Here is a 27,827-nt window from a genome sequence, read left to right on the forward strand (position 1 = left end):
AGGTGGCTTTTCGTCCACAAAGGCGGGGCCCGCTCTCTCCGATTTTCTCTCAGCAAATCCTTGGTTCAAAGCATTTTTTGGCTGAATCGGAGCAGGGAGATTTTGGACTAAGAGTAATAAAATATAGTTTAATATTAATATGTGAATCTTCATCTTCTAATTGTTGTGGTTGTGCTTATGGTATAATGGTAGTAGCCGCTTATAAAGAGGCCTAAGACAAAAAAAGTCTCAACTTTAAATTTATGTTCACACATATCTTATGATTATAGAATGCTCTTAAGGTAGGGTAAAATTAGGAAGTTGCCTCGATGCGGTTGGATGACTTGACTCCATGCACATCTTATGGTTATAGAATGCATTTAAGCTACGATAGGTTAGAAAGTTGCCTGGATGTACATAATGCATTTAAACTTGGATAATGTTAGGAGATTGCCTCGATGTGATTGGATAATTGACTTTAGATTTTTGAGGTAGTTCACCATGAAATTTTTTTGTGTGTTTTTATTTGCATAATATGAACTTTTCAGAAAAGTTTTTCTCCTCCACTCATTAAAGATTTATTATCATACTATCTTAGGGTTTACTAGTAACCCTGTAAGATTATAGTATATTATCAAAATACCCTTTTTGATTATAGGTCGACAGGGAATAAATTCACATTCACTAAACTTTTATATCAAATATCTTGAATATCTTTTCAAACAAAAAAAAAAAAAGCATTTAGAAGATTTCATTTTTAAGTTGGTAAATCTAATCACCATCTCAGTCAAAGTTTCCGATGGTTTGGCATAATACTAGTTCATGGCTGACTCAGTTATTCAGTGATGAAGCCATGCTATATGTTCAAAAGATTTTTATTTTTTCTTACAAATTTTTTTTTATATTTTTTTTTGGTTGCAAAAAGTAAGAAATTATTTGTTTGGTTAGCAAAAAAGATGAGCATGTTAATAAAAAAACACAAAAATGAAAATCTTTTACACGTCATCATGATTCAGTACTCGTTGTGGAATAAGGTAAAGCAGAAACGAGGGTACTGTTGGTAATTTATTATAAATTTAGGATTATTTTTATAGAATAACAAACCCGCTATTGTTGCTTACTTTGGAAAAACTTACTTGAGAAGGCGCGAATTGCAAGTGAAGAGAGAGAGAGAGTGAGAGACTGGTGATTCGGGTCTAACAGAAAGATAGGGAGAGAGAGAAGACAGAGAGTCACTAGTACAGAGATTTAAGAAGAAATTTAAGAATAAGAAATTGCAGAAGAGATCGTGTGGAGAAGAAACCCTCGCTCGCTCTCAGATTCTCTCCGGACTGATACATTCCGGTGATGGAGCTGCCGCCGGTGGCTAGAGTTGTCTCACGGAATTCGAAGTAATTATCTATCTTCGTGTGTTCATAATCTTTAGTGGTGTGTGCTCTTCCGTACAATTATTGGGTTTATATCTGTTCTGGGGGTACTGTTAACAGGCTTCTTTCAATGTCTGGGGCTAGCTCTTCACATTACGAGCCTGACCTCATCGACATCAAGACACTGGCTTCCAAGTCTCTAAAACATAATCAGGTAGCAGTTTGATCGAGAAAATTCTGTTGTTGATAGGGTTCTTCATCCATAGTTCTTCTTATTACTGTTGATTTTGGATACAATTGATGGAAAGATTGATCGGATTGTTGTTCTCCTTTTGATGTGTTTCAACAGAAAATCTAAAAAGAATCGGTAACTTTATTGGTTTCGTTATTCTGATGATAAGTTGTTTGTATGTGGATTGAATTACTCATGGGATGGTTTGCTATATGTGATGATTCAGCTGAAATTTCTGTGTTTTTTGGGTCGGTCATTTCTTCTTTTGCTCTCTCTCTCTCTATATTTTTCTTTTCACACGATAGTAGTTAGTTTAGGGTCGGTTGAGGACTTCTTTATGAGTGGATACTTTATTGGCGGAATGTTTTGCGTGATCAGAGTAAAGGTAACTATAAGGCTGTGTTTGGCTGACAACAAATGGATAGAAATTAAATGAAATGAAGGCTCTTTTTGGTAGGGTTTTAATTTATGATTATTTGACCTATAACTATAAATTGTAGTATTTGGTATGATTTATGTCCCCTGCTCATTAAAAGAAATGGATTTAAGCATAATTTCATAAATAGATCAACGGTTGTTTATGATTTATCACAATATACTGTTAATTTTTGTTTATGCTGAGTACCATTAATGTTTATGAACATGTGCAATATTATTACTTAAGTAGGGTTAAAAATGGTAAATTATAAAAAATAAAACAAAACCTTGCTTGCCTCTCTCTCCAACCTCCACCTTGCTTTCATCTCCAGTTTGATAATATTTTTTGGGATATCAAAACTAGTCCAAACCAATATATAAAACATAGGGTAAACCAAAGCCAACCCAGAACCATGTTGATGATATAGAATATATTACTCACCCAACTATACCAAACCTATTTCTTGTTATATGATATATTTTGTTTACTAGGTAACTGGACGATTATTTTTATCACTCATAACCTATTATCATTATTAGTTATTCATAATTAGGTGATGGACATAACTATAAATATGCCAAAGAGAGCCAAGAACATAAAAAAATTATATTTGATTTACCACAAAGTGGTGGAACCTATGACAATATTTCTCTAGGCACAAGTCCTAAGAAAAGTCTCACAAAGTAAAAGATTTCCTGGTACCTCTATTAAGCCAGATGTGGTGCCATAAAGTGGTTCTTTTTCTTGTCATTTTTATTCATCTCTTGTCAACCAAACATAGACAACAAAAGTATAATTTGAGATAGACTGAGGGCATTCCTTGTGAGAGGTTTTTTTTTTAGTTGACAGGATCTCTTGCTTGATCAGAGTAAAGGTAATTAAGGGGTGTGCTGCTGGTTCCCTCTCACAAGGCTGCATTTGGTCAATTGATCAAGTTTTTCCAATTTTTTGTGCTGTTGTCCTTTTTTTTTCTTTTTTTTCTTCTTCTTCTTTTCATTTTCTCTTTCCCTTCTCTCACTTTGTATTGCTGATGCAGACCTGAGAATCAGGCTGCTGAGAAATATACTGCTATGGTGGGCTGTTACAGAATAAGAACTAGAAGAATGGGAAGAGGAAAACACAGGGAAGGGGGAAGAGAATGCACAATTTGAAAAAACCCTCAAGCTACTATCTTAAGTCACTCTAATATGGCTAGGTTACCTCCATGTATTTAAATTAAATAGAAAAACACATATTAGTTGACATATGGGGCTCGAAAACTAAGTTCAACCAAAAGTACAACTCATTCCTATGTAGGAAAAAGAAAACAATTAAAATACTAATTAATTGATTCCAACCCCTTTTTTGACCAAAAAGTCTTGGACTGGTTCTTGTTGGGTCTAGGTTTCCAAAGTTTTGTTTGCCCATCCAACCAATCTATTGATATTGCATCAATTGCCACCTGGTCAACCAATTGCATGTAACCTGTGTATGGTACCTCTGCAGACAGCAATTCAGTTTTAATTTTATATAGTTACTTTGTACTTGGTTTACTTATATGAGTCACTAAATATCCTTGTCTTACTTGGTACAGTTTATTGTAAGCTTCAGTAAGAATTATCTTTGCTTGCTATGATACTTCCCAAGCCATTCCTCCCCCCAACACCCCCAACAAAAGACAGGTGTAGCTGCTCACTAACAGATAACCTTCAGCAGAAAGCTCATGGTCATTGGTATTTTATGATGAAAAATCACAGGTCTTGAATCTGCTTGGAGTCCTAGCAATGTGATGTATCTTGCGTTGGACCCCCCAGTCTTGGGCCAAAACTTAGACCCAAAAGGTGCACCTAAGGCTGGCCGAATACCCCAGGGGTATTCTAGTCATTTTCCAAGCCCCTCTTTTGGGGGCCTAGAATGGGTCTCATTTTGCTCTCCACAATCCCAAGGTCAGGGATATAATTTTATTTTTTGCATGGCGCCCCCTTAAGTGGGGCCCAAATTCATGACTGCCCCCTTAAGGGCGATATATTCCATGGTGCCCCCTCTGCATAAAGTGAAAAATTCCAAGTTACCCCCTTTAACGGTCAAGCGTTTTGACCACAGAGTTAGGATTGTAAAATGACCACTATACCCCCGTTAATGTGTAAGGACCAAATACCCCTTGTTAATTCTTTTCACTTCTTTCCATTTACCTCCGTCGTCTTCAACTGCTTCGAAATGAAGCTCTTTCTCCTCCGCTTGTGACTCTGACAACCTCCTCCAACACCGGCAAACCCTAATGCCATCTTCAACTTAGACATGGCACAACAGTAAGCAATCATGATTAAAACCCCAACAAGTGAACTGAATCTGAATTCTAACAATTGCCGGAAAAGCGAAATTCCTCGCTTGAAATCCAAACGGGGTAAGAGAGAGAGATCGATTCAATCAGGCTCTCTTCCTCCACTTGGAAAACATCTCTGGTGCTTCTCTTACCATCTAATGGTATCTCGATCAATGCTTCTCTACCCTCTTCTTCCCATGGAAACACATATTCTCTTGCGAATCCCACTTCTCAAATGTTGGAAAATCATCATCCGGCGAGCTAATCGAATCAGATTCTGGATAGTAAAGTGACAAGGAAGGCATCTGTCGATACCCATTTGGCAGCATTCCTCTTTGTTGTTGGTATTCTCTTCTTGATCTTCTCCTTCATACACTAAATAGATCACTTCTAGTGGAGCTCCCACGTTCCATTCGACGAATGAATTGAAGGAAGAGAATGAGGGTGTCAGATTTGTACTGACACAAGCTTGGGTAACAATTTCTTTCTTTGTCTGTCTCTTTTCTGTTACCAACGATTCGATTTCTACCTGTTCAGTAGGCTTATTGATGTTTTGTTCAACACTTTGAATGGCTTCTGAGGGGTGAGAGAACAATGTCGATGACAATTCCAGGGAGATAAAGGAGGATTAAACTATAGAGAACAACGATGGGGGAGAACAGTGGATCGGAAGCCAAGAGAGATAGGAATGTGAATATCTTGGTGAAGAAACTAATGGTTACAACCAAAAATTTAGAAGGGGGGGGGGGTCTACAATTGCAGAGGTGAGGAATAATAGAAATATCAAGAAGTGTAGAGGAGGCAATAAATTAGGGGTGCTCCTTGGGTAGTGTATGGAGCTGGAGATGAGGATTTTCCTCTGCCCATTAATGTTAACAGCTTTTTGATCATAAGTCACACTTGACTGGACCAAACCCATGATTCACTAATCTGAACAACTTACAAGAAGATGGCATCAGGGTTCGTGGGAGTTGGAGGAAGTTGCCAGAGTCAAAGGCAGAGGAGAAAGAGCTTTGCTTCGAAGCAGTTGAATAAGACGGAGGTAAATGGAAAGAAGTGAAAAAAGAATTATGAGGGGTATTTTGGTCCTTACACATTAACGGGGGGTTATTATGGTCATTTTACAACCTTAACTTAATGGTCAAAACACTAGACCATTTAAGGGGGGTAACTTGGAAATTTTCACTTTATGTAGGGGGGCGCCATGGAATATATTGCCCATAAGGGGGCTGTCATGAATTTGGGCCCCTGTTAAGGGGGCACCATGCAAAAAACTCTTTTATTTTTTAATTCTGATGAGTCAATTATGAGTTATAGTCCATTAAAGCTTGTGTTGAGTTGTCAGGATAGGTTTCCTTAAGTTTAGGAAACCTTACTTTAAAGTAGTTCTGTTTTAGTTAAGTGTTTGTAAGAGATTCCAATCTAAGGGCTGAAATCTTATAGTAGTTTGATTCCCTTTTGGGTGTTGTTAGAGTCCTAGAGTTGTTCTAAAATAGGAAAGAGTTATTTCCTTCTTGAGTATTAGTATGAGTTGTTTAGGTGAGTCCTAATTTGGCAAGTATTGTTTACTTAGGGGTCAAGTTACCAATTTGAGTTTAGTTGGGTTTGCTAGGCTATAAATAGCCTAAGTCATATTGTAATTGTCATATTTGATTGATGGAATGAATTGAGTTTTGGGAATAGACTGGTATAGTTGTGGGAGCCCTGGGAAGGTGACCTACGGCTGGGTTAGAAGCTCTTGCCTTCTTCAATTCTGAGATTTCAGCATCTTCTTTAAGCATTCTTCTGCAACTCCAGCCAAGCATCCATTCACAAGTAAGTTAGAACCACCCCCAACCCCTTCCCCTTAGTTTCAGCCCCACCCTAGCCCTCCCAAAGCAGCCGCAAGCGTTCTTCTTCTTCCCTATGCATCTCAATCCTACCTGAGTAGGAAATCCCAATTCCCAATTCCCAGCCCCTAAACCCCTACTTCCCTCTCTTGTTTGGCTTAGTTCTGCACCCCCCACTCATTACAAATCCCCTTCGGCTAATCCCCTTTAGTTTCCTGCAATTCCAGCCCTTCCCCTACACCAAGAGATCCTTCCCTTGCAACTGTACGCCATTCCTGCCCCTCACTGTTTCTGCGCAAGCAGCAGCACCTCTCCTTGTGTAAACCCCACTTCCCCAGCCCCTCGAGGTTCCAAAAACCCTCTCCTAGGATCGCACCTAACCTAGGAACACATTCCCTAAGCCAATTAACCTATCCAACTTATTCTACCCTAATCTGAAATTTTTTGCAAGACTTCTTCAACCTTGGACTTCTGCAGAATTTTTAGAAGCTTCTTAAACCCCTAAACCAGACCTTCCAAACCCCCATTAACCCTTCCAAAACCCTGAGTCCTAAATCTGAAACATAAAAAAGCAAGGTCAGAGCTCAAAACCCCACTGGCTGAAACTTCTAAAAACCCTAGTTTACCCTTAGAAACCTAGTTGAGTGTTCGATCTCCTTCAGAAGATCTTGAAAATCTAACCCTAAATTTCGGGGTTACATCACAGTGGCAAAACTCTCGGAATATCAATATGTTACTGTCAGGACTATTTACAGTCTTCGTACTCGTAGACAACCTGCTGTGGCCAAGGTTGAACCACTGATAGTTTCCTTGACATGCATCAGATCACTTTATACTCATGCCAATTGGAATATGGGATCAGACATGCACCATAACGTACTTTATTATTCAATAGAGAATTTATAGCATTCCCTTTAAAAGGAGGGACTTGATGGGTATTATTCAGCAAGGTCCTCCTCACGTTGCAGAGAGGTTTAGGCTGTTTCGGAGTTATAATTTGATTACATCAAGGACACTGTATGCCTGTATTTGTTTGCTCTGATCATAGATGAGCTGACTAAAGGCATTCAAAATGGGATCCATTGGTTGTGCTCTTTTATAATGATATAATCTTGGGGGATGAAACTAAAGCAGGGATAAATTCTAAGTTGGAAACATGAAGATCAACCTTGGAATCAAAAGGTAGCAGAAGAAACATTGTATATATAAACAGCAATTTTAGTGACAACAGGATTGAAAACGGTTTGGTGAAAATTGATGAGCAGATACACAAAGTGAAAATTTCAGGTACCTAGGTCTAATCTTAATAAAGGAGGAGAATAAAAAAGATGCTGCAAGAACAATTAAGAAAGATGGAAGAAGTGGAGGGGGTGTGCGCAGAATACTATGTGATTGATGTTTTCCCTTAAAACTCAAAAGGAAATTTCCAAGGACCATTATAATGCCTTATGCCTGAAATTGTTTATGGAGCTACAACTTGGGCAATGAAGAAACAACATATAAGCAAGCTTAGTGTAGCCGAACTGAGGATATTGGGATGGATGTGAATTATAACTAGAAAAATATAATGACTGGTTGAATGAATACAGAATTTGGAGTATAGCTCCAATACATTATAAGTTGCAAAGAAGTATTTCAAGGTGGCATGTATCTTTAAGTGCTCCAGTGCGGAGGGATGATTTGATTCAGATGGAAAGATCTATACAGTTAGGGTATGTCTTAAATGACTGTGAGCGGTGCTGAATGGAGCTAGTTGAAGAAAAAGGGTCCATGCAGCCAACTGACTTACCCTCATTTGGTTGGCATATGGCAGAGGTGGATTGGTTGATCTATCATGTGAAGCAACTGGGAATTAAGGTTTTCTTAGGTTTTATCATAGTTGATTGAGGCTTTCTCTCTTGTTCTTTTTGGCATTGGAAGCGTCTCTTATTTGATTGGGTTATCACTAGAAGGTTAAAATATTTTCCTGCAGATGGAATAGGTTTTCATGTTATTTGCGTGCGTTGGGTTTTTTCCGAGAACATTGACTAACCCTGACCTTCTACATGGAACATGGTTGAAAAATTTTAGTTGAAAAGGGACGCATTTGATGCCTTTATCTATTTTTTGTGTTTAAATAATAAAGAAGGTGATGCAGATCAAGCCTCTGTTCAGGCTTAAATAAGCCTACGGTTGGGTCATAGTGGGGTTGGGCCGCTTGTCCAAATGGTTTATTTTGTAGCTAACCCTCCAAATGGGCCCAAAACAATATGCTAATACAGAGATACACAAATTTATTTTTTTTTGGGTCAATTTGAGGTGTGGTCTCACGATTAGGTTAAATGGGTTAGTTATTAGTCTTCTAATTTAAATCAAGTTTTTCTTAAAAAGAGTCACAAGCCCTTTTATTATTTCTATTTCTTAAGAGTCAAAATTTCCTTTTATTGAAAGTTGTAGGGCTTTAAACCATAGTTATATGCCCCATCATGGAAGAATAAAATAGAAGCCTAAAGTAAAATTTGGTTTCAGCATTAGCTGTGAGAGTCTGTCTTGAGAAGAGGAATATGGTGCTTAAATTTCCAGTTCAATCAGATGCAGCCCCCAATTTAATAAGGCCCATTTCTTCCAAGATTTTTTAAGAGAACCAACTCATATGGGTGGATAGGTTTGGTTTTAGGGGGGAAAAAGGTTAAGTTAGAGTTTTGTGGTTTGTGAACTTAGAATGGAGATGAGAGAAAGCGAGAAAGAGAGCCACAATAGAGTCTTGGAGCTTCAATAATGAATCATGAAGTCTCTAGCCCAAATAGTTCTTTATTTATAAGCATATTACAGGTAGAAAGAAACTAGAAAAGGAGAAACAAAAATAGATTATGATTTGTGCTTGGGCTAATTCTCGATGGCATTTCCTAGACCTTTTTGCCCTTCAACACTCCTCGAGCAATGCATGTTGTTCATGCCCAACTTTTTACAAATATACTCAACCCTTGCACCTTCCAAAGCTTTAGTGAATTTATCTGCTAGTTGTTCCCAAGCACTGACATGATTGGGAGATTTCACACCTTGTAGTTTTCATTAACAAATTGACAATCTACTTCAATATGCTTGATTCATTCATGAAAGATTGGGTGTTGGATGCTTGGTGAACAGTAGCCTAGTTATCACACCACAACTTCATGGGCAAATCATTAACCAACCCAAGTTCTTGAAGTAACTATCTTACCCACATCAGCTTACAAGTGATGTGTCCATGGCTCTATACTCGATTCTGCACCCTGACCTTGCCACCATTGTCTCTTTCTTACTTTTCCATGACACAAGATTTGCTCCAACAAATGTATAAATAGCCTATAGTTGATCTTATATCAATAGAAGAACCACCCCAGTCAACATTAGAAAAACCCTCAACTCAACTATAACCATGATCGGTGTAGAGAAGTCCATGCCCAGGAGCTTTCTTATGATATCTTAAGATCCGAATGATAACATCGCAGTGAGATGTACATGGAGCAGACATAAATTAACTCATAACACTGATTGAAAAGGCAATGTCAAGTTGCGTTACTCTTGGATAATTTGACTTACTGACAAGTCTTCTATATTTCTCAAGATTGTGAGGATGGTTCTATCATCAGGCATTAGCTTTAAATTGGTCTCCCCCGGAGTAGATAACGGTTTTTACCCTAGCATACCCGTTTTAGAAGGTAAGTCAATCACATATTTCCATTGAGATAAAATGATGCACTTCTTTGACTTAGCAACTTCAACTCCCAGGAAATAATTAAGTTTACCGTGGTCTTTTTTTTTTAGAATTTTTCTTGGTTTTTTTTTCTAGAATTTTTCTTGTGAAAATGTTTTCAACCTATCAATTGTTGATTGACAATCCCTTAACAATATCATCAACATAAACTACAAGAAGTATTTTGCTTGTGTCAGAGTGTTGGAAAAATATAGAATGATGACTCTCACACCGTGTCGATCCAAAGTCTAACATAACTATAGTGAATCTTCCAAACCATGCCCTAAGTGATTGTTTCACGTCATATAATGATTTCTGAGTAGAGAAACCAAACCTTTCTCCCCTGAGCAACGAACCTAGGAGGTTGCTCCATTTGTACTTCTTCTTGAAGGTTCCCATGAAGGAATTCTTCACATCTGATTGGTATAAAGACTAATGATTGGTAGCAGTAAGGGATATCAATATTCTAATAGATGTATGCTTGGCCATAGGTGAGAATATGTCAGAGTAATCAACTTCATATACCTGAGCATAACCTTTAGCAACAAGTCTGGCTTTTAATCGAGCCAGAGTACCATCTGGATTAATTTTAGCTGTAGAGACCCACCAGCAGCCAATAGTAGTCTTCCTTAAGGGTAAAGGCATAAGATCCCAGGTTTTATTTTCTTCTAAGGCCATTAACTCGTCAATCATTGTAGCAGACCACCTCGATCAGACAGAGCATTGGAAAATTTTTTAGGAAGAGGATAATTCTCAATGGTTGACAAAGAGGTTGTAAAATAAGAGGACAATCCAGTATAGGAAACATTATTAGAAATAGGATATTGAACACAACTACGAGAACCTTTATGTAGGGTGATTGGTATGTCAAGATCTGAAGGAGGGGGATCAATCTCAGGCTTTGCAAACGAAGATGGTAATGAGGTAGAGTTCGTAGAAGATTGAAACTAATTGGAAACTGTATATCCGACGAGTCTTAACTGCTAAAATAAACAAGATGAAATAAACAATGACATTATTCCCCCATATAGTATATTTTCCAAAGTCCTACTAGACCCACAACTCAAGCTAGATCTGGTTCATGTTGGTCTGGAAACTTGATTTGGGGTTGGCCTAAGGCTGTGTTTTTGCATTAATTCTTCCAGTGTTGAGAAAAACTTGCCCTACGAGCTTTGTAAGATGAGAGGATCAGGGCTCTGTGATCAGCATCCACAAATATTAACTTTGATGGGGGCCGATGGTCCAACGTATCTCAGGATGAATCTGTAATGGTTGTTAGCGAATAATGTTTCTTCAATGGTAATCTGCACATAGGGTTTCACAGTTCCAATGAGACTGTCAGTCTATTCTTCAATCTTAACTTTGATCCGACCTTGTGCATCAATTTGGCCGCCGTCGTCATTTTCCACATTTGATTCATCTTGTAGCATGCTAGACATGGTATCGTAGTTGTGAATATTGGCAAGCTCCCAAAGACCTGTTGTCCAAATTAGAAGCTCTACTTGCATTTGGCAAAATCCATTTTGAAACGAAAGGAATAAGTCATCAATCTCTGTCTGGTAGGTTTATGATAACAGTGGCAGAATAGTATTTAAAATGAATTCTTTAATGATGTGAGAGAATTGTGATTAAATGGAAATCTATTCGGAAAGAAAAAAGATATCGGATAGAAATGGACTAAAGAGAAAGGGAGGGGTATGTTAGGAAATAATTAGAATAAATAACGAAAGAAAAGGTTACTGTTAGGGTTTTGGATTCTTTTCTTGGTTTTGTTTCTCTTAATCGAACTAGAGGAGAATGGCTGACGATCAAACGCGATCTTCTGCTTGTGATGGAAGGACGAATCAGCAATCGATTGGTTCCTCTGACCAGGTATCTCCTTATCCGTGCTATGCTTCTCTTCTTTTGCCACTTTTGCTTCGTTTTTTTTTTTGTGACTATCTCTTGATCTTCACTTTTTCCCCCCCGATCTCTCTTTTCTTTTACTTCTCTGTCATATTCTGTTGGCTCTTCTTCATACTTTCCCCTTGCTTTTTAAACTTTTTATGGTTTGGTTCTGGTGCAATCAAGTAGGAAGGCCTGCTGATTCGCTGATGCGTTGGGTTTTTTTTCTAAGGGTACCGAAGGAGATGATATAGCCCTAGATTAAATAGGATCAACTAGAGGCCAGTCTTTTGGGATCTCAATTCAAATGGTTAGGGACTTAAGAGTTTTAGGATTTTGGGGTAGTTGATTGGGGTACACAAGAACATAGGATATAGTGGTTTGATGGGGACGAAAATTGGAGAGAACCTAGGTAATGATATATGGGTATGATCCCTAAAGTTTGGGGCAGTTTTGATGGTTGGATTGGTATAAGTTTGAGTTTTTGGTTTTCTGGCAGAGTATGAAAATAGGAAGAAAATAAAGTAATTTAGGGTTGTGGAATTTAGAAGGTTAGAAGAAAAATCTTGAGGATAGGGTGAATCAACTTACTACTGATTTGAAGAATAGCAAGTGGAATGCTTAAAGAAGACCTTAGTCTTGTAGGAATTTACAATAATAAGATGAAGAAGAAATCCCATAAGAAAAAAATAAAGAGAGGAAAAGGGGGAGGGGGACACAACAACCATCCTATGTCATTGTACCTCACCAGCAGCAGTAAACAAAATCCAAAATTCAATTCATCAGTTCATGACTCAGTTGAGCAATTACATCTATGTAGCCACATTGACTGACTAGTTTCAAACTCAAACTATGACTGAAAATTAGAAATTTGACTCCAAAATAAACTCTTATACTGAAAAGGAAAGCCTACCCACTACTTAAACCTAAACCTAATCGACTAGGAAAGTTGAATAATAATGGAGATTGAATTGAAATAGGACTTTAACTAGACCAGTGAAATGACTCCCGTTTTCCTAATTTCTACCCATATTTTAAGACATTAAATTGGCCAATTACAAATTAAACCCAGGGAATCAAAACCCAAATGCATATGATCCAATCCTAGACTATTTGCTAGTGAAGTAGCCCTATTTGGTTTTGAATATGGATCAGGGGGTGGGATTGGGTTGACACTTTTCCCCCCTTTCTGAAATGATGTTTTGCAGGGAAAAAAGCAGTGATGGAGAAGAGGGAATAGATGTAGAAGAAGGTTGCAGGGATGGGATATTTGGCTTTGTATACTAGATATTGCCGGCCTAGGAGTAGGTTGTTATGTGGGCTTTCATAGAAGATTAATTAGAGGAATAGGAAGAAGAAGGGGAAAGGAAATTGCATACTAGAAAGGGTGAGGAAAAGGGTGCTCACATGCGCACAGCCACACAGGCTCTCTATTCATTACTCAATCAATTCTATTAAGTCCGTAACAATGGGTAATCACACCATTATTTATGAAGTAAGTTAAAAGACTTCTAAATTAAGATTCACTCCCTAAATAAGAAATTTAGTCATATTAGGAAATCAAGTTTAGTTAGGACCAAATATCCAACAAGTCTAACTGCATAATAATCAGAAAAACATTATTTCTCCAAATAATATATTTCCTAAAATCCTACTAGACCCATGACTCAAATTGGATCCAGTTCATCTTGGGCTGGTAGCCCAATTGAGTTCTAGACTTCTAGTCGGGCCAAGGGTGTGTTTCTGCATCATGGCTAGAAGCAAACCAACCGATTGGAAGCCATATTTTTGGAAGGTGGTGTTAGTACACATTGGTAATTGGTGGGGCAGTTGGTGGCGAAGCGACTTTTGGAACTGGACTAATAATATAATACTCAACAGCATGTAGTGGAGGATCATCATCCAACTTAGAAACGACAAAGGAAGAGTCATTATAAGGGCTGGATTCAAAGAAAGAAACATCATCAGTGACAAATATCTGTGTAAAGCAAGGGAATGACAGCAGTAGCCCTTTGGGTTTGGGAATAAACAACAAAGAGGCACTTAAGAACTTGAGGATCTTACTTGGAAACACTAAGACAGTGATTATGGACAAAACAAACACTACCTAAGGCTCTTTTTGGTATCAGTTATCATTCTCAATTATGAGAAATTTTCATTATTTTAAATTGTTTGGCATCTATTATCAGTTTTGTTTTTATTTAAAATAATAGAAAAGCCTCCAAAATCCATAATAAACTTTTTGTCTATTATGGATTATGGTGAGAATTTCATTCTCTTCATTTATGCAAATGTTTACTAAAAAATTTATAGTTAATATGAGGGTAAAATAGTCAATACACATTCTTTTATAAAAAATCTTACCTTTTTTTTTTTTTTTTCCTCACTTGCTCACTATCATTTTCTAACAATTTTTTATTTTGACATACCAAGCTTATTTTTCATTCCGTAATTTATTTTTGACAAAATTCACCAAACCATTTTTCATTCTTGACCAATAATGAATTCTTGTACTTAATTTTTTTAAATAGGTATAATAGAGAATGAGAATTGATACCAAGAAGAGCCTAAAACACTTGGTTGTAAAACCCAATAAAGGTTAAAAGGAAGAATTAAAAAAAAAGGGGGTGGGGGGGGTGGGGAGGGCGGGGGATCCAACCGCACAAAATAGAGTAAGGCATTCAGTTAATAAGGTAAACACAGTGGTGTAAATTGTTTCTAGGGTTCCGTAGGGCCTAGGGTTACTTTCCCAAATCCTATGCCCCTAGGTTGAACCAGGGGTAATTTGGTCATTTTGTAAATTTCGTGGTGTCCTAGTTCTGCGTCCCATTGAGTCCAGCCAAGCGTCAGGACCCTAAATCTATTTTTATTTTCTCATTTGAGTTAGCATTTTGTGATTTATTATAGAGTCCTTGTCTAGGTGTGATTCCTAGTCTGTGTTGGAATCTCCTAATTTAAGTCTACTTTTTATTAGGGCTCCATATCCACTCTTAGAGTTCAAATTGGATCTCTCTGTAAGAGTAAATTATGATAGAGGCCTTGTTTATGTGAGAAGTTGTTAGTCAAGTTAGAGTCATCATTAGAATTAAAGGGTCAATTTGAAGTAAATTAGGTTTCCCAATTTGTCTTAGTTTGTTTCTTTTGAAGGAGATAAATAAACCCTCCATTCTCTGTAAACATAAGTTTAATTGATTAACAAAATTGAGAGTTTGGAGTAAACAAGTCGTGGGTTTCCTTTGGAGGCCTGTGGTGACATTGTGAGTGTCTTATTCAAATTCAAACCGTTGTTCTTCTATTCCAGCGACAATTCAACAACACCGGCAAACTTCTACGATCTCCAAGTACGGCCCTTCCCCTCTCCTTCCCAGCCCCCTTCTCCTTCTCACTCCCCCACCTGCTCCTAAACCTTTTGGAAGCAGCAGCACTTTCCCCTTATAACTCTTAGATCCCCAATCTCACCTCTCCCCTTACCCTAGGCCCACTTTTGGATCCTCCATCAAGCCATCATCGATTAGGTTTACAAAATTTTCTGCAATTCATCTTCAACTTCTAGAAACCCTAAACCCCAACTTTACTAGGAACCTAATAACTCCCGAATTCCTCAACCAAACTTCAAACCCTTTTAGGATTACCATCTCCCACTCCCATTTTACCTTCCCCCAACCCTAGATGACTTATTTAAGAGTCCTAGTCCCAGTAGTATACTTCAAATCAAACCCAAACCAATTAGGATTGACCTGAAATTATAGAACGTCACACAACAGCCCCATCTGAGCCCCAACCGAAACCTTATTGCCTAATTCCCAGGCCCACAGCTTATAAAACCTAACCTGAAATTAACCAACAGCGGTAGCCAAACCCTAATACCATTCATCCTAACCTCTAAAATTTCAAGAACTCAGTCCCCACTGCTTATACTAGATCTGAACCTCAATTACAGCAAGGTTTCCATCTTCAAAACCCAGAATTCCCTATTCCTAAACCTTGCTGAATCCTTCAACGGCATTAGCTTAACCTTTGAACCCCTAACTTCTCCAACAAATCGTCCATTACAGGCACATAGCCTTAGAAGACCGGTGACTACCTGAGAGAGGATCCTGGAGTGAGGCTAATTCTAGTACTTTAAACCCTAGAATTTGGTTCACATCACACATTTTAGATTGCATATGCTTAAAAAGGTTTGGCAACTTCCATGATTCCATTGCAAACAAAAGAAACCAGGTGACTGACATTAAATGTTTGTATTTTTCTTTCAGCCAGACCATGCTATTTAGCATGTTAGCGCATGAAGATTGATGAATTGTACCGTGTTAAATGCAAATTCTGGGACAGGATACATTCCCTACTCTTCTACAGGGAATATAATATTCTACAATAAGAGGATAATAGTTGTTACTGTGATGATGCCCCCTATTATGTGTCCATGCTTTGCTCAGTTTTCTGTAAATCTATTGCTTCCAAAGAACCTACTGGTACTCAAAGAAGCAGTTAAATGAGTTTATTATGGCAAGCCTTGGCAAACTTAAGAAGCAGGTTGACAGCACAAAAATGGAAAGAAATCTGCTACTTGCAACCTGATGCAGATTCATTACCCACATAGGCTTGTTTTAACATTTGAGTAATTCTATGGTTGGGTTCTGTTTGGGCCTCTGACCCTATGTTCTGTCTTTGTAATTGATGACTTTTATGGACCTAAAGTGTGGGGTAATAAGTTGCATACGTAATTAGTTGTTTCAGTTCTGTACTTCAGTTTTCCTCCCTTCTTTTTTTGTTCTTAAATTGAAGCAGGTGAACCAAGTTTGATTAAGTGATTCTAGTAGTTCTTTTGAACCATTAGTGGGGCCTGGCTTATGATTTCTTGGAGTCTATGTCAGTTTCCTACTCAGTTTCAGTTGCCTAACAAGGTTTTTTTTTTTTTGTGGTGGGATGAGTATACCTTATAAGTTAAGGATTGGGTTAAGCCTTTTCTTTTTGGTATAGGTGTTTGAGTCTATTGGTTGTTGATAAGACCCCGATCTCAACCGAAAAGCAATGGACAATTTAGTCACACAACGATAACAGCAATACTCAACTGTAATCAAAATTAATCTCCAGAACAGAACACACTACGGCTGTAGGTGAACTTATTCTACCCGAGAGCAATTGCCCCCTCCCTTACTTTTCTCACAACTCAAAAAGCGTGTCTCTTCTACTCTTCCTTCCCCTCTATTTATAGCAATTATGTTCCTACAATATTAATCAACAGAATCATCCCAATTCGAGTAGGACTCTTCAATTCTAATCCTAAAAGGTAACCTGAATGTAATATGATTCTTTAAATCTAATCCTAAAAAGTAACCTGAATGTAATATGACTCTTCAAATCTTTCACCCTATTTTGGGGATTTGCTTGCCTCGCTTTCGCTTATAGACTCGTGATACAAGGGGCTTATCAATACTCCCCTCCAACAGTTTCACCTTGTCCTCAAGGTGAAAATCTGGAAAGTGGGATTGCATCTCATCATAAATTTCCCAAGTATTTTCACAAGGAGGCAGTCCTTTCCATTGAATCAAAACCTCCAGCATCCCTTGACTAGAGAAACGAGTGTTGAGCAAGGCTTCTGATGTGAGCTGCAACTCGCCGTTCCCCTGCAAACAAGTTGGAAATGGCTATGGAGTAGTATGCTGCCCAAGTGCCTGCTTCAACTGTGAGACATGAAACACCGAGTGGATCCTTGAATCAACAGGTAAATGTAGACGATAGGAAACTGGTCCTACTTGCTCAATGATTTGATACGACCCGTAGAAGCGATGGCTGGGTTTCTCATTGGGCCGTTTGGCCAGTTTCTGGAAGCGATAAGGTTGTAGCTTAAGAAAAACTTCATCCCCCACTTGATAATGCACCTCCCTGCACTTGGAATCCGTGGAAATACACATCCGATCTTGGGCCACCCGCAGATTTGTTTTGAGGTCATCTAATACTCGATTATGCTCCTGAAGGAACACACCGACCTCATCAACTTTAGAGCGACCATCCTCCCAATCAGGAGAGAAGGGGGTCTCGCCCTTACACAACCTGAAAGGGAGTCATTTGAGTTACTGAATGAAATGTCGTATTGTACCAATACTCTGCCCATGGCAACCAATTAATCTAGTCCTTCGGTTGGCGAGCGCAGAAGCATCGTAGGTAAATCTCAAGACTGCGATTTACCACCTCTGTTTGACCATCCGTTTGAGGATGGTAGGCACTGCAGAACTTGAGGTTGGTGCCCGCCAATTTGAAAAGCTCCATCCAAAAATTACTAAGGAAGATGCGATCTCGGTTAGAGAAAATGGTTCGAGGGAACCCATGTAAGCGGATAACCTCCTTGCTGAACGAGGTAGCCACATCTTTGGCAGTGGTTGAAGGAATCCTGCGGGTTTCATGGCTTGATATTTACTGCGTTGACAATCATCACAACTGGCCACAAAATCGCGGACAGCAGCCTTCATTCCTACCCAGTACACCACAGCTGCTAATCGCCTGTAGGTCCTCAAAAACCCTGAATGCCCCCCGAATGGGGTAGAATGATACTCGGACAATAATTTGAGAGTTAGGGGGGATCCTTCAGGGATGACTAACCTATTTTTATAGAGTAATGTTCCTTGTTGGAAATGATAGTTAGGATAGTCTTGGGATCCTTTCACCAAGGCCTGAATAATCTTCTGGTAACGCTCTGATGTGTGAACTACCACATCTAAACCCTCACTTTCCTGCCACGTTGCTATTGTCATAGAGTAAAGTTGTTTATCATCCTCTGACCGTCCCGAGACAGCGTTGGCGGCTTTATTTTCTCTTCCTGGACGATATAGTAGCTCAAAATCAAATCCCAAAAGCTTCAAGACCCAATTCTGTTGATCAGTAGCCACAATGCGCTGTTCCATCAAATATTTCAGACTTTTCTGATCAGTTCGTACTTTGAAATGCCTCCCCATCAAGTAGTGACGCCATTTATGGATAGCTAGCTCAATTGCCATTAGTTCTTTCTCATAAACGAACTTGGTTTGTGCGCAAAGGGACAACACTTGGCTCCAGTAGGCAATGTGATGGCCATCTTGCATCAAAACCGCACCCAGCCCAAAACCTGAAGCATCGGTCTCCACCAAAAACTCCTTTGTGAAATCTAGCATAACCAATACTGGAACGGATGTCATGGCTGTCTTGAGGGCGTTAAACGCCGTTGTTGCCTCGTTACCCCACTGAAATGCATCTTTCCTCAATAAGTTTGTGATCGGAGCGGCAATCTTACCATAATCTTGGACGAATCTACGGCAATACCCTGTTAAACCTAAAAATCCTCGCAAGGCTTTTAGATTGGCGGGTTGGGGCCACTCCACCATGCACTTGATCTTCCGTGGATCTGCCGTAACTCCCCCTAAATACTCCAGTGTAGCAACCCCAAACATGCATTTTTTTCGGTTGATGACGAGGTGGTGCTGTGTGAGGAGTATAAAAGGTTCGCAAATGTCCCACGTGTTCCTCCATGGTCCTATACACCAAAATTTTGTCAAAGAACACCAAAATAAATTTTCGCAAGTGTTCTCGAAATACCTCATTCATGAGTGCTTGAAATGTGGCCGGAGCATTCGAAAGCCCAAATGGCATTACCAGGAACTCGTAATGACCATTATGGGTACGAAAAGCTGTCTTTTCCTCATCACCTTCTGCCATTCTGATCTGGTGGTATCCTGCTTTCAGATCCAACTTGGTGAACACAGTGGCTTCGCCTAACTCATCCAGTAGTTCGTCAATTGCAGGAATGGGAAACTTGTTAGGAACTGTGAGTTTATTCAAGGCACGATAATCCACGTAGAAACGCCACTTGCCATCCTTCTTTCGAACCAACAATACTGGACTGGAGTAAGGACTCACACTAGGCCGTACCAATCCTGCTGTTAACATTTCCTGTACCAACCTTTCGACCTCGTTCTTTTGAGAGTGCGGGTAACGATAGGGTTGAATATTAGGTGGGGTACTTCTCTCGGCTAGCCGTATCCGGTGATCTTGCTTCCTTCTTGGTGACCGGTCATTGGGTTCAGTAAATAGTTGAGCAAATTCGGTTAATAAATTTGATACTTCTGTACTCTCGTGTACCTCTATATCGTCTCCGTCGGGATGCTGAGGCTATAGCCAGTATCCATCACTGCCTGCTTGAATGTACTGTAGCGCGCTTTTCAATGTTGTTTCCAACCGCAGCAAAGTCGGATCCCCATTCAATTTCACGGATCGTCCCTGCCACTCAAAGCTCATGGTTCTCAAATGCCAATTACTGCGTACCTCCCCGAGTGTCTGCAACCATTCTACGCCCAAAATAATATCAATGCTACCCAAATTGAAAGGGTAAAAATTTTGTACAAAGACCTCGCCGCCCAAGTGTATCGGAATCAGTTGACAGATCCCAGTACCTTTGCTAATCGTTCCATCACCCAAAGCGACCTGAAACTTTGTCTTCTCTACCACTAATCCCAACGGCTCTACCAACTCTTGAGCTACGAAGTTGTGCGTTGCGCCACAATCGATCAAAATGATGACTTTACAGCCATTGATTTGTCCTGTCAGTTTCAAGGTATGTGGTGAATCGATGTGTGAGGAAGAAGACGACGGTTCATTTCTTTGGATTTGGTGAACCGGATTATTAAATCCTTGGTTCATTCCGGTTCCCTGAACCGTACCGGTTCCTTTATTGTTGGTGTTGAATGGGCTGATATTAATGAAACGTGGGTTTGAAGTTTGGGCCGATCGAGTGGGTTGGGCCCAAGTAGACTTCTTAATTTTCCCAAACCCATTTTTTACATCCACCGCTTGGGCCAGATCCATTATTTGGCCCAAATTAGTGAGACCAAATAATTGGATTTCAACCCTAACCTCTTCGTTTAATCCAGCCAAAAACTACCCTTTTAGCCATTCTTCGTCCACCGCTCCGGCAGCCGCTGCAAGTTGTTCAAACCCTTCTCTATATGTTGCAAATGTCCCACTTTGCTTATGGTTAATCAGTGCCTCTTGGGGAGTCTTCCTTTGTGCCGAGCTAAATTGCTGGATCATTGATTCTTTTATGGTTCATCCCAGTGCTGCACCTTCAAAACAAAGAGTTGCAGTTTTGAATTTCTCTACATTGCTTAGTTTGTACAAGTCAAAGTACCTCTCAGCCCGTGCGATCCACCCCATCGGATCTTCCCCCATGAAAATCGGCATCTCAAGATGTCTAGGAAGGAAGTCTCTCGATTTCTCTGGTTCGATCGTTCGCTCACTGCAATCTGGAGTTCCTTCGTTTTCATTCACCTCCAGTGTTAAGGTATGGATCTCTGCTGATTTTCCTTTCAACAGCATGAACCTTAATTCCTCTCTGAAATCGTCATTCGCCTTTTCTCCTTTTTCTATGTGTTGTGCCAAGAGTCCAACTTGACCTTGAATCTCTTTCACGATACTTTCCAATTCCTCTACCCTCTGCTCCATTTGACTCTTTACCGTTCCCTTGGAATCGACGGCTCTGATGCCAATTTGATAAGACCCCAATCTCAACCGAAAAGCAGTGGACAATTTAGTCACACAATGATAATATAAATACTCAACTATAATCAAAATTAATCTGCAGAACAGAACACACTACGGCTGTAGGTGAACTTATTCTACCCGAGAGCAATTGCCCCCTCCCTTACTTTTTTTACAACTCAAAAAACGTGTCTCTTCTACTCTTCCTTCCCCCTATTTATAGCAATTACGTTCCTACAATATTAATCAACAGAATCATCCCAATTCGAGTAGGACTCTTCAATTCTAATCCTAAAAAGTAACCTGAATGTAATATGACTCTTTAAATCTAATCCTAAAACGTAACCTGAATGTAATATGACTCTTCAAATCTTTCACCCGATTTTGGGGATTTGTTTGCTACGCTTTCGCTTATAGACTCGTGATACAAGGGGCTTATCAGTTGTGATAAGGGCTAGTGTTCGAAATGAATTTGATTAATGCAAAAGTTTTTTGGTGCTCTTCTTGATGTAGACCCCAATCATATGATGGCCAAATCACCAAGATCTTGATCAGAAATATCTCCAGGTGCTAACTTTTATTAGGCTATTGTAGGTTTTGTTAGGATATATGGGGTTACTATCATGGTGTGGTCTCTAATGCGAATCTATAGTTGAAGATGGATATGCTTGACTTTAATAAGTCAAATGATCTTATATTGGAGGTTTGGTTAGGTTTGTGGCTGGCGGACAAATTTACATATCTTTTAAGTGATTGGTGGTTTTGTTTTGTTTTGTTTTGGTTTCCTTTTTTTTTTGGGGGGGGGGGGGGAGAAAGGTTTCGAAATTCCACAACTTGGATTGAACCTTTTACTGGCTAGATTTTGCTTTCCCAGTTTGAGCTGTTTCGGATGATTCTTGGTTTTAGGTTTTGAAATTAAGGTTCCGAATCAAGAATTGACTAGGGTTTGTCTACTCACAAAAGGCTGAAAGTTGGATCGAAGGTGGGGGGAATATGGGGGATGATATTTATGAAGTTTGGTTCAATCTTGATGAAGGGTTTAGGAGATATGAGATATATTGATTATGGACGAAAGAGGGGATCAAACAAGGGGTAAGGCATTAATATATATCAAGGGTTGAGAGGCAAGGAAAATGCGGTGCAGGCTGCAAGATACCTTGATGGGGGAGCCTTGTAGTTGCTGTGGATGAGATGAAATGGCTTCTTCAAGGCTATCTGCTCAGCCACAGAACCATCTGGCTTGATCTCACCAATAACCTTAGGTGTGCTCAATAATTGGAGGTTTCTGTACCAAGAATGACATATGCCAGCAATGCAGTAAAGACGCAGAAAAAGCATTCAAGCTTGGAGCAAATATCAATAAATCAGTCTGTAGTCGTCTAGTCAAGTAGGAGGCAGATTTATAACTTTACACATGAAGTGCTTTTGAATCTTGTACTTAAAAGACTGACTTAGAATAGGACAGCAGCTAAACAGCCAAATTGTGGGATGCATTAAATTAATTAAAGCTGAAAAATAGAAAGACTTTAATTAAATGACTGATAACCTAAAATGACCTTGCTGTCCCAGATTTAAAGTTGGCCGGAATTACAAGATTGCCAATGCCCAATTGATATTATCAGACTGGAATAAATGTGAAATATATATACTATTTGACCAACAATGTGCTGCTGGGCAGCAAACCTAGGGGCAGCTCCTGGCCACTTAGATCTTTGGTCTTGCATCACTTGTCTTCTTCTCAATTGAGTCTTTATCTTTTGTTTGGTCAAGCCCATGGAATTGGTGTTTGATCATGTCAACTATTTCCATTTGTTCATATATTTTTTATTTAAAATTACATTGGACCAAGAGAAAACTAAAAACAAAGATACAGGTCTTGCAGGGAATGTTGGTACACATCAGACCGGTAGAAAGAAGTACATGAAGGTTTGATAAGGCGTTAGACTTTTGATCTTGGCATTAGCAAACCAACCCCCCCCCCCCCCCAAAAAAAAAAAAAAAAAAAAGAACAATCACCACCATAAATAGAAATACACTATTTTTTGTGTTAATTGAAATTCTAAAACAAACTTTACCATTGTGAAAGTGATTAACTTTTGATTGCAATATGTCTATCCCTTTGGTTTACCAAACTTTTGTTTTGTTTTGTTCTGTTTTTGTGAGTATAACTCACCTAGTAAAGAGTTCTGTTCAAGTGCAATCAGTTTTTTTTACTCTATTTTTGGGTCTCATGAATTGTACAAATATATCCAATGAAATTTTTTGTTCCTTTTTCATGTTTAACTCTAGAAAGAAGTTGTTTCTTCATAGGTTGTTCCTGATGACATTGTTGAAATTGATGAATATGATGATCTTGGAATAATGTTAATTGATGAGAAAAATAAAGAAGTTGGCAAGGGAAAGGCAACAATAAATGGGTATGATTACAGTTGGCAACAAGTGAAGGTATATAATTGGCTTTCTCCCAGGGTTTCTGATGATTGTTTTCCTTACCTCACAACTGACCATCTTCCTATTGCTCGTTTGATCTTACTTACTCTGCTTGGTTTAACAGCATGCTTTGGCCAATGATTTCGCGGGTCCTAGTTCAAGACATTTTGAGTCTATGATTGATCTTCCTCAGTTCCCTCTAGATAATGTTGAGCCAGATCCACAGGATTTGTTGTACCCTGAAGAAGATGATGAAGATTCTCCAGATTTTGATTATGCTTTGTGCCTTCAAGCCCAGTTTGATGCGATGGACCTCCCTCCGGATGTTGAGGCATCCATTCCTTGGTTACTGGACTCTTCTGAAAGTAAAAAAACTAGAGCTGGTACAGGCAGTTCAGCTGTCCACAGCCAATCAAGTTCTTGCTGTGAAGTAGAACTGGCTGAGGTAGATGAACCAGAGGGTGAAGTCCTAAAGAATTACAAGGATTTTAAACAATTTGATGTTGTTGAAGATTATTCAGACCACTTTTATGTTAATGGAGATTCTTCACAAGCTAAGGTGAGTTGGTCTCTTGACCCCCAACCCCCCACCCCCCGGCGCCTGGGAAAATGAAAAAGGGTAATATAAGTATTCTTTTTCTTCGACAGCCATCAAAAACTTGGACAAAGACAATTCAGGAAGAGTGGAAGATGATGGAATCAGGCTTACCGGGTGAGTTCTTATGTAGTAATATCCAAGACATGTTATTGCAGTGGTATTTTTCAGATGAATATGGCACAAGAAGTTCTGATATTTATTTCCTCTCACCCCAGTCAGATTCTTCCAGTTTTAGCCAAAATACTTGAGTTTTTGACCTAACCTAACTTGCTGATTTTAGGAGGTTCTGATACTTCCTAGTTGATTGTGGTAAAAAACGTGAAACTTATGATAGTGAGAATATGATACCCTTTAAGCGTTAACAGTTGGGACATAATCTTGATAACTAACTAGCTCTGCTACATATGGCTGTTATTGTTAGAACAACTAGTTCTTGCTTCTTTTAAGATACCTTAATAGTCAATTTTGGTGGATCATTATCAACTTCTTTGCTTTCTCACTGATTCTCCAGATACTATATTTGTGAGAGCCTATGAACAGAGGATGGATCTATTGAGGGCTGTCATTGTTGGAGCTGCTGGCACTCCCTATCATGATGGTCTTTTCTTCTTTGATGTTTCCTTTCCTTCAGATTATCCTAATGTTCCACCGGTAGTGTGCTTGATTATATTGTGATAAATTTATAGATTTTTTTCTTAATAGATTATATTTCTCTTAAGATTTGTTTTCCTTCTTCCAGCAAGTGCACTACCATTCTGGAGGTCTTCGACTGAACCCAAACTTGTACCATTCTGGGTATGTCTGTCTGAGTCTTTTGAACACTTGGACTGGTGATGCAACCCAAAAGTGGATCCCTGGCAAATCAACCATGTTACAAGTCTTGGTGTCCATCCAAGCTTTGGTTCTGAATGAAGAACCCTACTTCAATGAACCTGGATATGAAAGAAGCCGTGGGCTGCCAACCGGTGATAAGCTTTCTCGGAAATACAATGAAGAAACATTTATCCTATCCTGTAGGACAATGCTTTACTCGTTAAACAGGCCACCAAAGGTAGGATTTTGCAGCTGTCTTACCATTTCTTCTTTCGTCCCTTCTTTTTGAGCTGTTTTTTTTCTTTACTTCTTTTTATTTTATTTTATTTCCCCTGAGGGGAGGAGGTGGTTTTGTTGGGTCTAGATGGTTTATGAAAAGCCTTTTTGGCCCAAGGCAAGTTGGGAGAGGGTTTTGATTGACTACTGATGGGAAACTCAGATCTATTAACCTGCATGCTCGTTTTAAACTGTTGTATTCGTCTCCTTTCATGAAACTATTAGCAAGGTTGTTTAAGCTGCTGAATTTATGCCACCGAATGTGGTGCTAGGAATTATTTGTGTTGTCAGGGCTCCCCCTAGGCAGATACAGTAGTTACAGTGCATGATGACTAATCTTGGAGAAGGTTTCCAGCTAGTATTAAGTTATTTTGGCTAGTTGAAAACTAGAATTTCATTGAGCTGTTGAAATTTCGTTGAGTGCTACTTGAGTGGGGATTTGGGTAAGATTGCATAGGAAAACTGCCCCCTCGGACTCTGCTTGTGCGGAAGCCTTTGGCACCGGTCTAGCCCTTACTTTGGGGGTGCGGGAATTTGGGTTATCTGTAGTATCATATTGGCTGAGTGACTTGGGTTTTGATGTTACTGCATGATACTAGTCTTCCACGTGGATCAGTTAATGACCTGGTAGGTTAGCAGGGTTAAACTCAGAATTGCTACAATCCCTTGTTCGAATACTTAGATCCCTGCATGTGGGAATGTAGCAGTTTTTCCCTTGAACATGTCAATGTGCAAGGACATACACATGTACATTCATTTGCTCGACAAGCCTACACAACATGCTTCTATTTTGTTGGTCACTTGCATCCAGAGCAGTTATACCTCCTCTTCTTTTTGGTGTTGACTATTTGAAATTTGGTTTTGGATGCAGAACTTTGAAAATTTTGTTATAGGACATTTTCACGAGCATGCAAATGATATTCTGGAGGCCTGTAAGGCATATATGGAGGGTGCAAAGGTAGGTTGTTTCGTTAAGGGAGTCGTCCAGAATGTTGAAGACGGTGAGAAAAGCTGCTCCAAAACTTTTAAAAAGAAAGTATATGATATTTCCAACTTGCTCTTTACAAGATTTACAGAAATTGGAGCAAAGGGGTGTATGCATTTAGCACCCCAGCAAACCAAGGAGGAGGAAGATGTGCCTGATGAATTCTAACTTCAAAAAAGTAGTATGGGCTGTGAGATCAAACAGTCAAGGTGAATTGAGGCTGACATTGAAGCTAACATGATTGAATTTAGGTAGCTTTCTAAACATACGGCTGTGAGATCAGACTAAGAAAGCCTTTTGGAATTTAGGTAGCTTTTCCAACATACATCTGTAGTTGTAGTTTGTGAATAGGATGTATAGTTATGCTATGGGATTGAATTCTCCATATCCTTATTTTATGTGATGGTAGGATGTTATTCTGATGATGATATGACATGATGCTCATTTAATGTTTATCTTTCCTTTCTCTTCTCTCTCTTTTAATGGTCATGATGGTAGGATGTTTTTGGAATATTACCCACATTCAAATCTGTAACCAACTAGCATATTTGCTATTTGAGTTCGATTTGACATTTAATAACTATATTTCATATGAGCTTTCGGATTCCCATCCAGTGAGGATCTGGATATCCAAGCTTTTTAAGTCAAATTAGGTATGATTCTAAAAGTAATAGATTATTCCCTGATAAAAATACAGAATAAAGGAAAAGTCTAATTAGAATCCATATTACCGAAGCAAATATGTCTATGCTTGAATTTGTATCTTAGCAGCCAGTAATCAAGTGCTTATTGAAGGATTTAAACCAAGTCTAAATGATATCTTGTGTAGGGTTCTTATTAGATTGACTACCTTTGTTGTTCCCATATTCCTACGTTTCTTGATACAAATAATTTCAAGAATTTTAGTTCTAAATTTTGTGACAATGCTCTTGCACGTGCAGGACTTACTCGCTAGGTAACCCAAGAGTGTGTCTAGCCCATTCAAGTCTGAATCCTCCACCCGTATGGAGAGGAAAATTTCTATCCACTTGGTGTGATGTTTGACATGCCAATGTAACTAAATACGAAATCTTCTTGTTTAGGAAAATTCTGAAAATGCCGGAATCCATATCTTTTCTCTTATTTTCTAAAACTGAGGATTTTAAATTTAAATCAGATACATGTTGAGTATCTAACCGTGTGGATTGAAAAATTTTCTCTTTATGTAAATGGATGATTCATTCAAAGCTTATTCTTTGAATTAAGAGTTAAATATGTTTTGCAAGTCAATTACTAACTTGAGAGTACTCTATAGATGTGTCTGTTTAACCAGCCACCAAAAAACAATTTATGATGCTTCTTGCTTTGAGAAACGAAATTAAAATCTGTTGAAAAATCATTTCATTGAAAAAAAAAAAAGATAAATGCCAAAATTTTTTTTTTGATACAATAAACATCAGAAAAAACTAAGATAACTATTACATATTCATCTCTTCCCATGGTTCGTCCTCTT

The 27,827-nt window shown here is 38.9% G+C and overlaps 1 protein-coding gene across 2 annotated transcripts; it reads left to right on the plus strand.

Moving 5' to 3' along the window:
• The first annotated feature begins 1,097 nt into the window (after window positions 1-1,097).
• LOC149004746 (putative ubiquitin-conjugating enzyme E2 38) lies at window positions 1,098-27,424 on the plus strand. 2 transcript variants are annotated; one of them, XM_089169513.1, is made up of 8 exons: window positions 1,098-1,370; window positions 1,467-1,560; window positions 23,544-23,678; window positions 23,788-24,222; window positions 24,312-24,375; window positions 24,773-24,912; window positions 25,001-25,312; window positions 26,222-27,421. In XM_089169513.1, exons 1-8 carry the CDS (start codon window positions 1,327-1,329, stop codon window positions 26,501-26,503), a joined length of 1,506 nt encoding a protein of 501 aa, XP_089025639.1. In that variant the 5' UTR covers window positions 1,098-1,326; the 3' UTR covers window positions 26,504-27,421. The 2 variants fall into 2 exon arrangements, with proteins under 2 accessions (XP_089025639.1, XP_089025640.1); XM_089169514.1 differs by lacking the exon at window positions 23,544-23,678 and having other exon boundaries at window positions 26,222-27,424.
• The last annotated feature ends 403 nt before the right edge of the window (window positions 27,425-27,827 follow it).

This window comes from Hakea prostrata, chromosome 9 (genome assembly GCF_041222555.1).
Source record: "Hakea prostrata isolate BN-2017 chromosome 9, UWA_Hpros_2, whole genome shotgun sequence".
Classification (NCBI taxonomy): Eukaryota; Viridiplantae; Streptophyta; class Magnoliopsida; order Proteales; family Proteaceae; genus Hakea; species Hakea prostrata.

Excerpts from the sequence above, each read along its gene's own strand:
- LOC149004746 (XM_089169513.1), top strand. The coding sequence starts at position 1,327 with ATGGAGCTGCCGCCGGTGGCTAGAGTTGTCTCACGGAATTCGAA. Across the intron at positions 1,371-1,466 it reads GTTGTCTCACGGAATTCGAA|GCTTCTTTCAATGTCTGGGG; the intron begins GTAATTATCTAT and ends TACTGTTAACAG. Across the intron at positions 1,561-23,543 it reads AGTCTCTAAAACATAATCAG|GTTGTTCCTGATGACATTGT; the intron begins GTAGCAGTTTGA and ends GTTTCTTCATAG.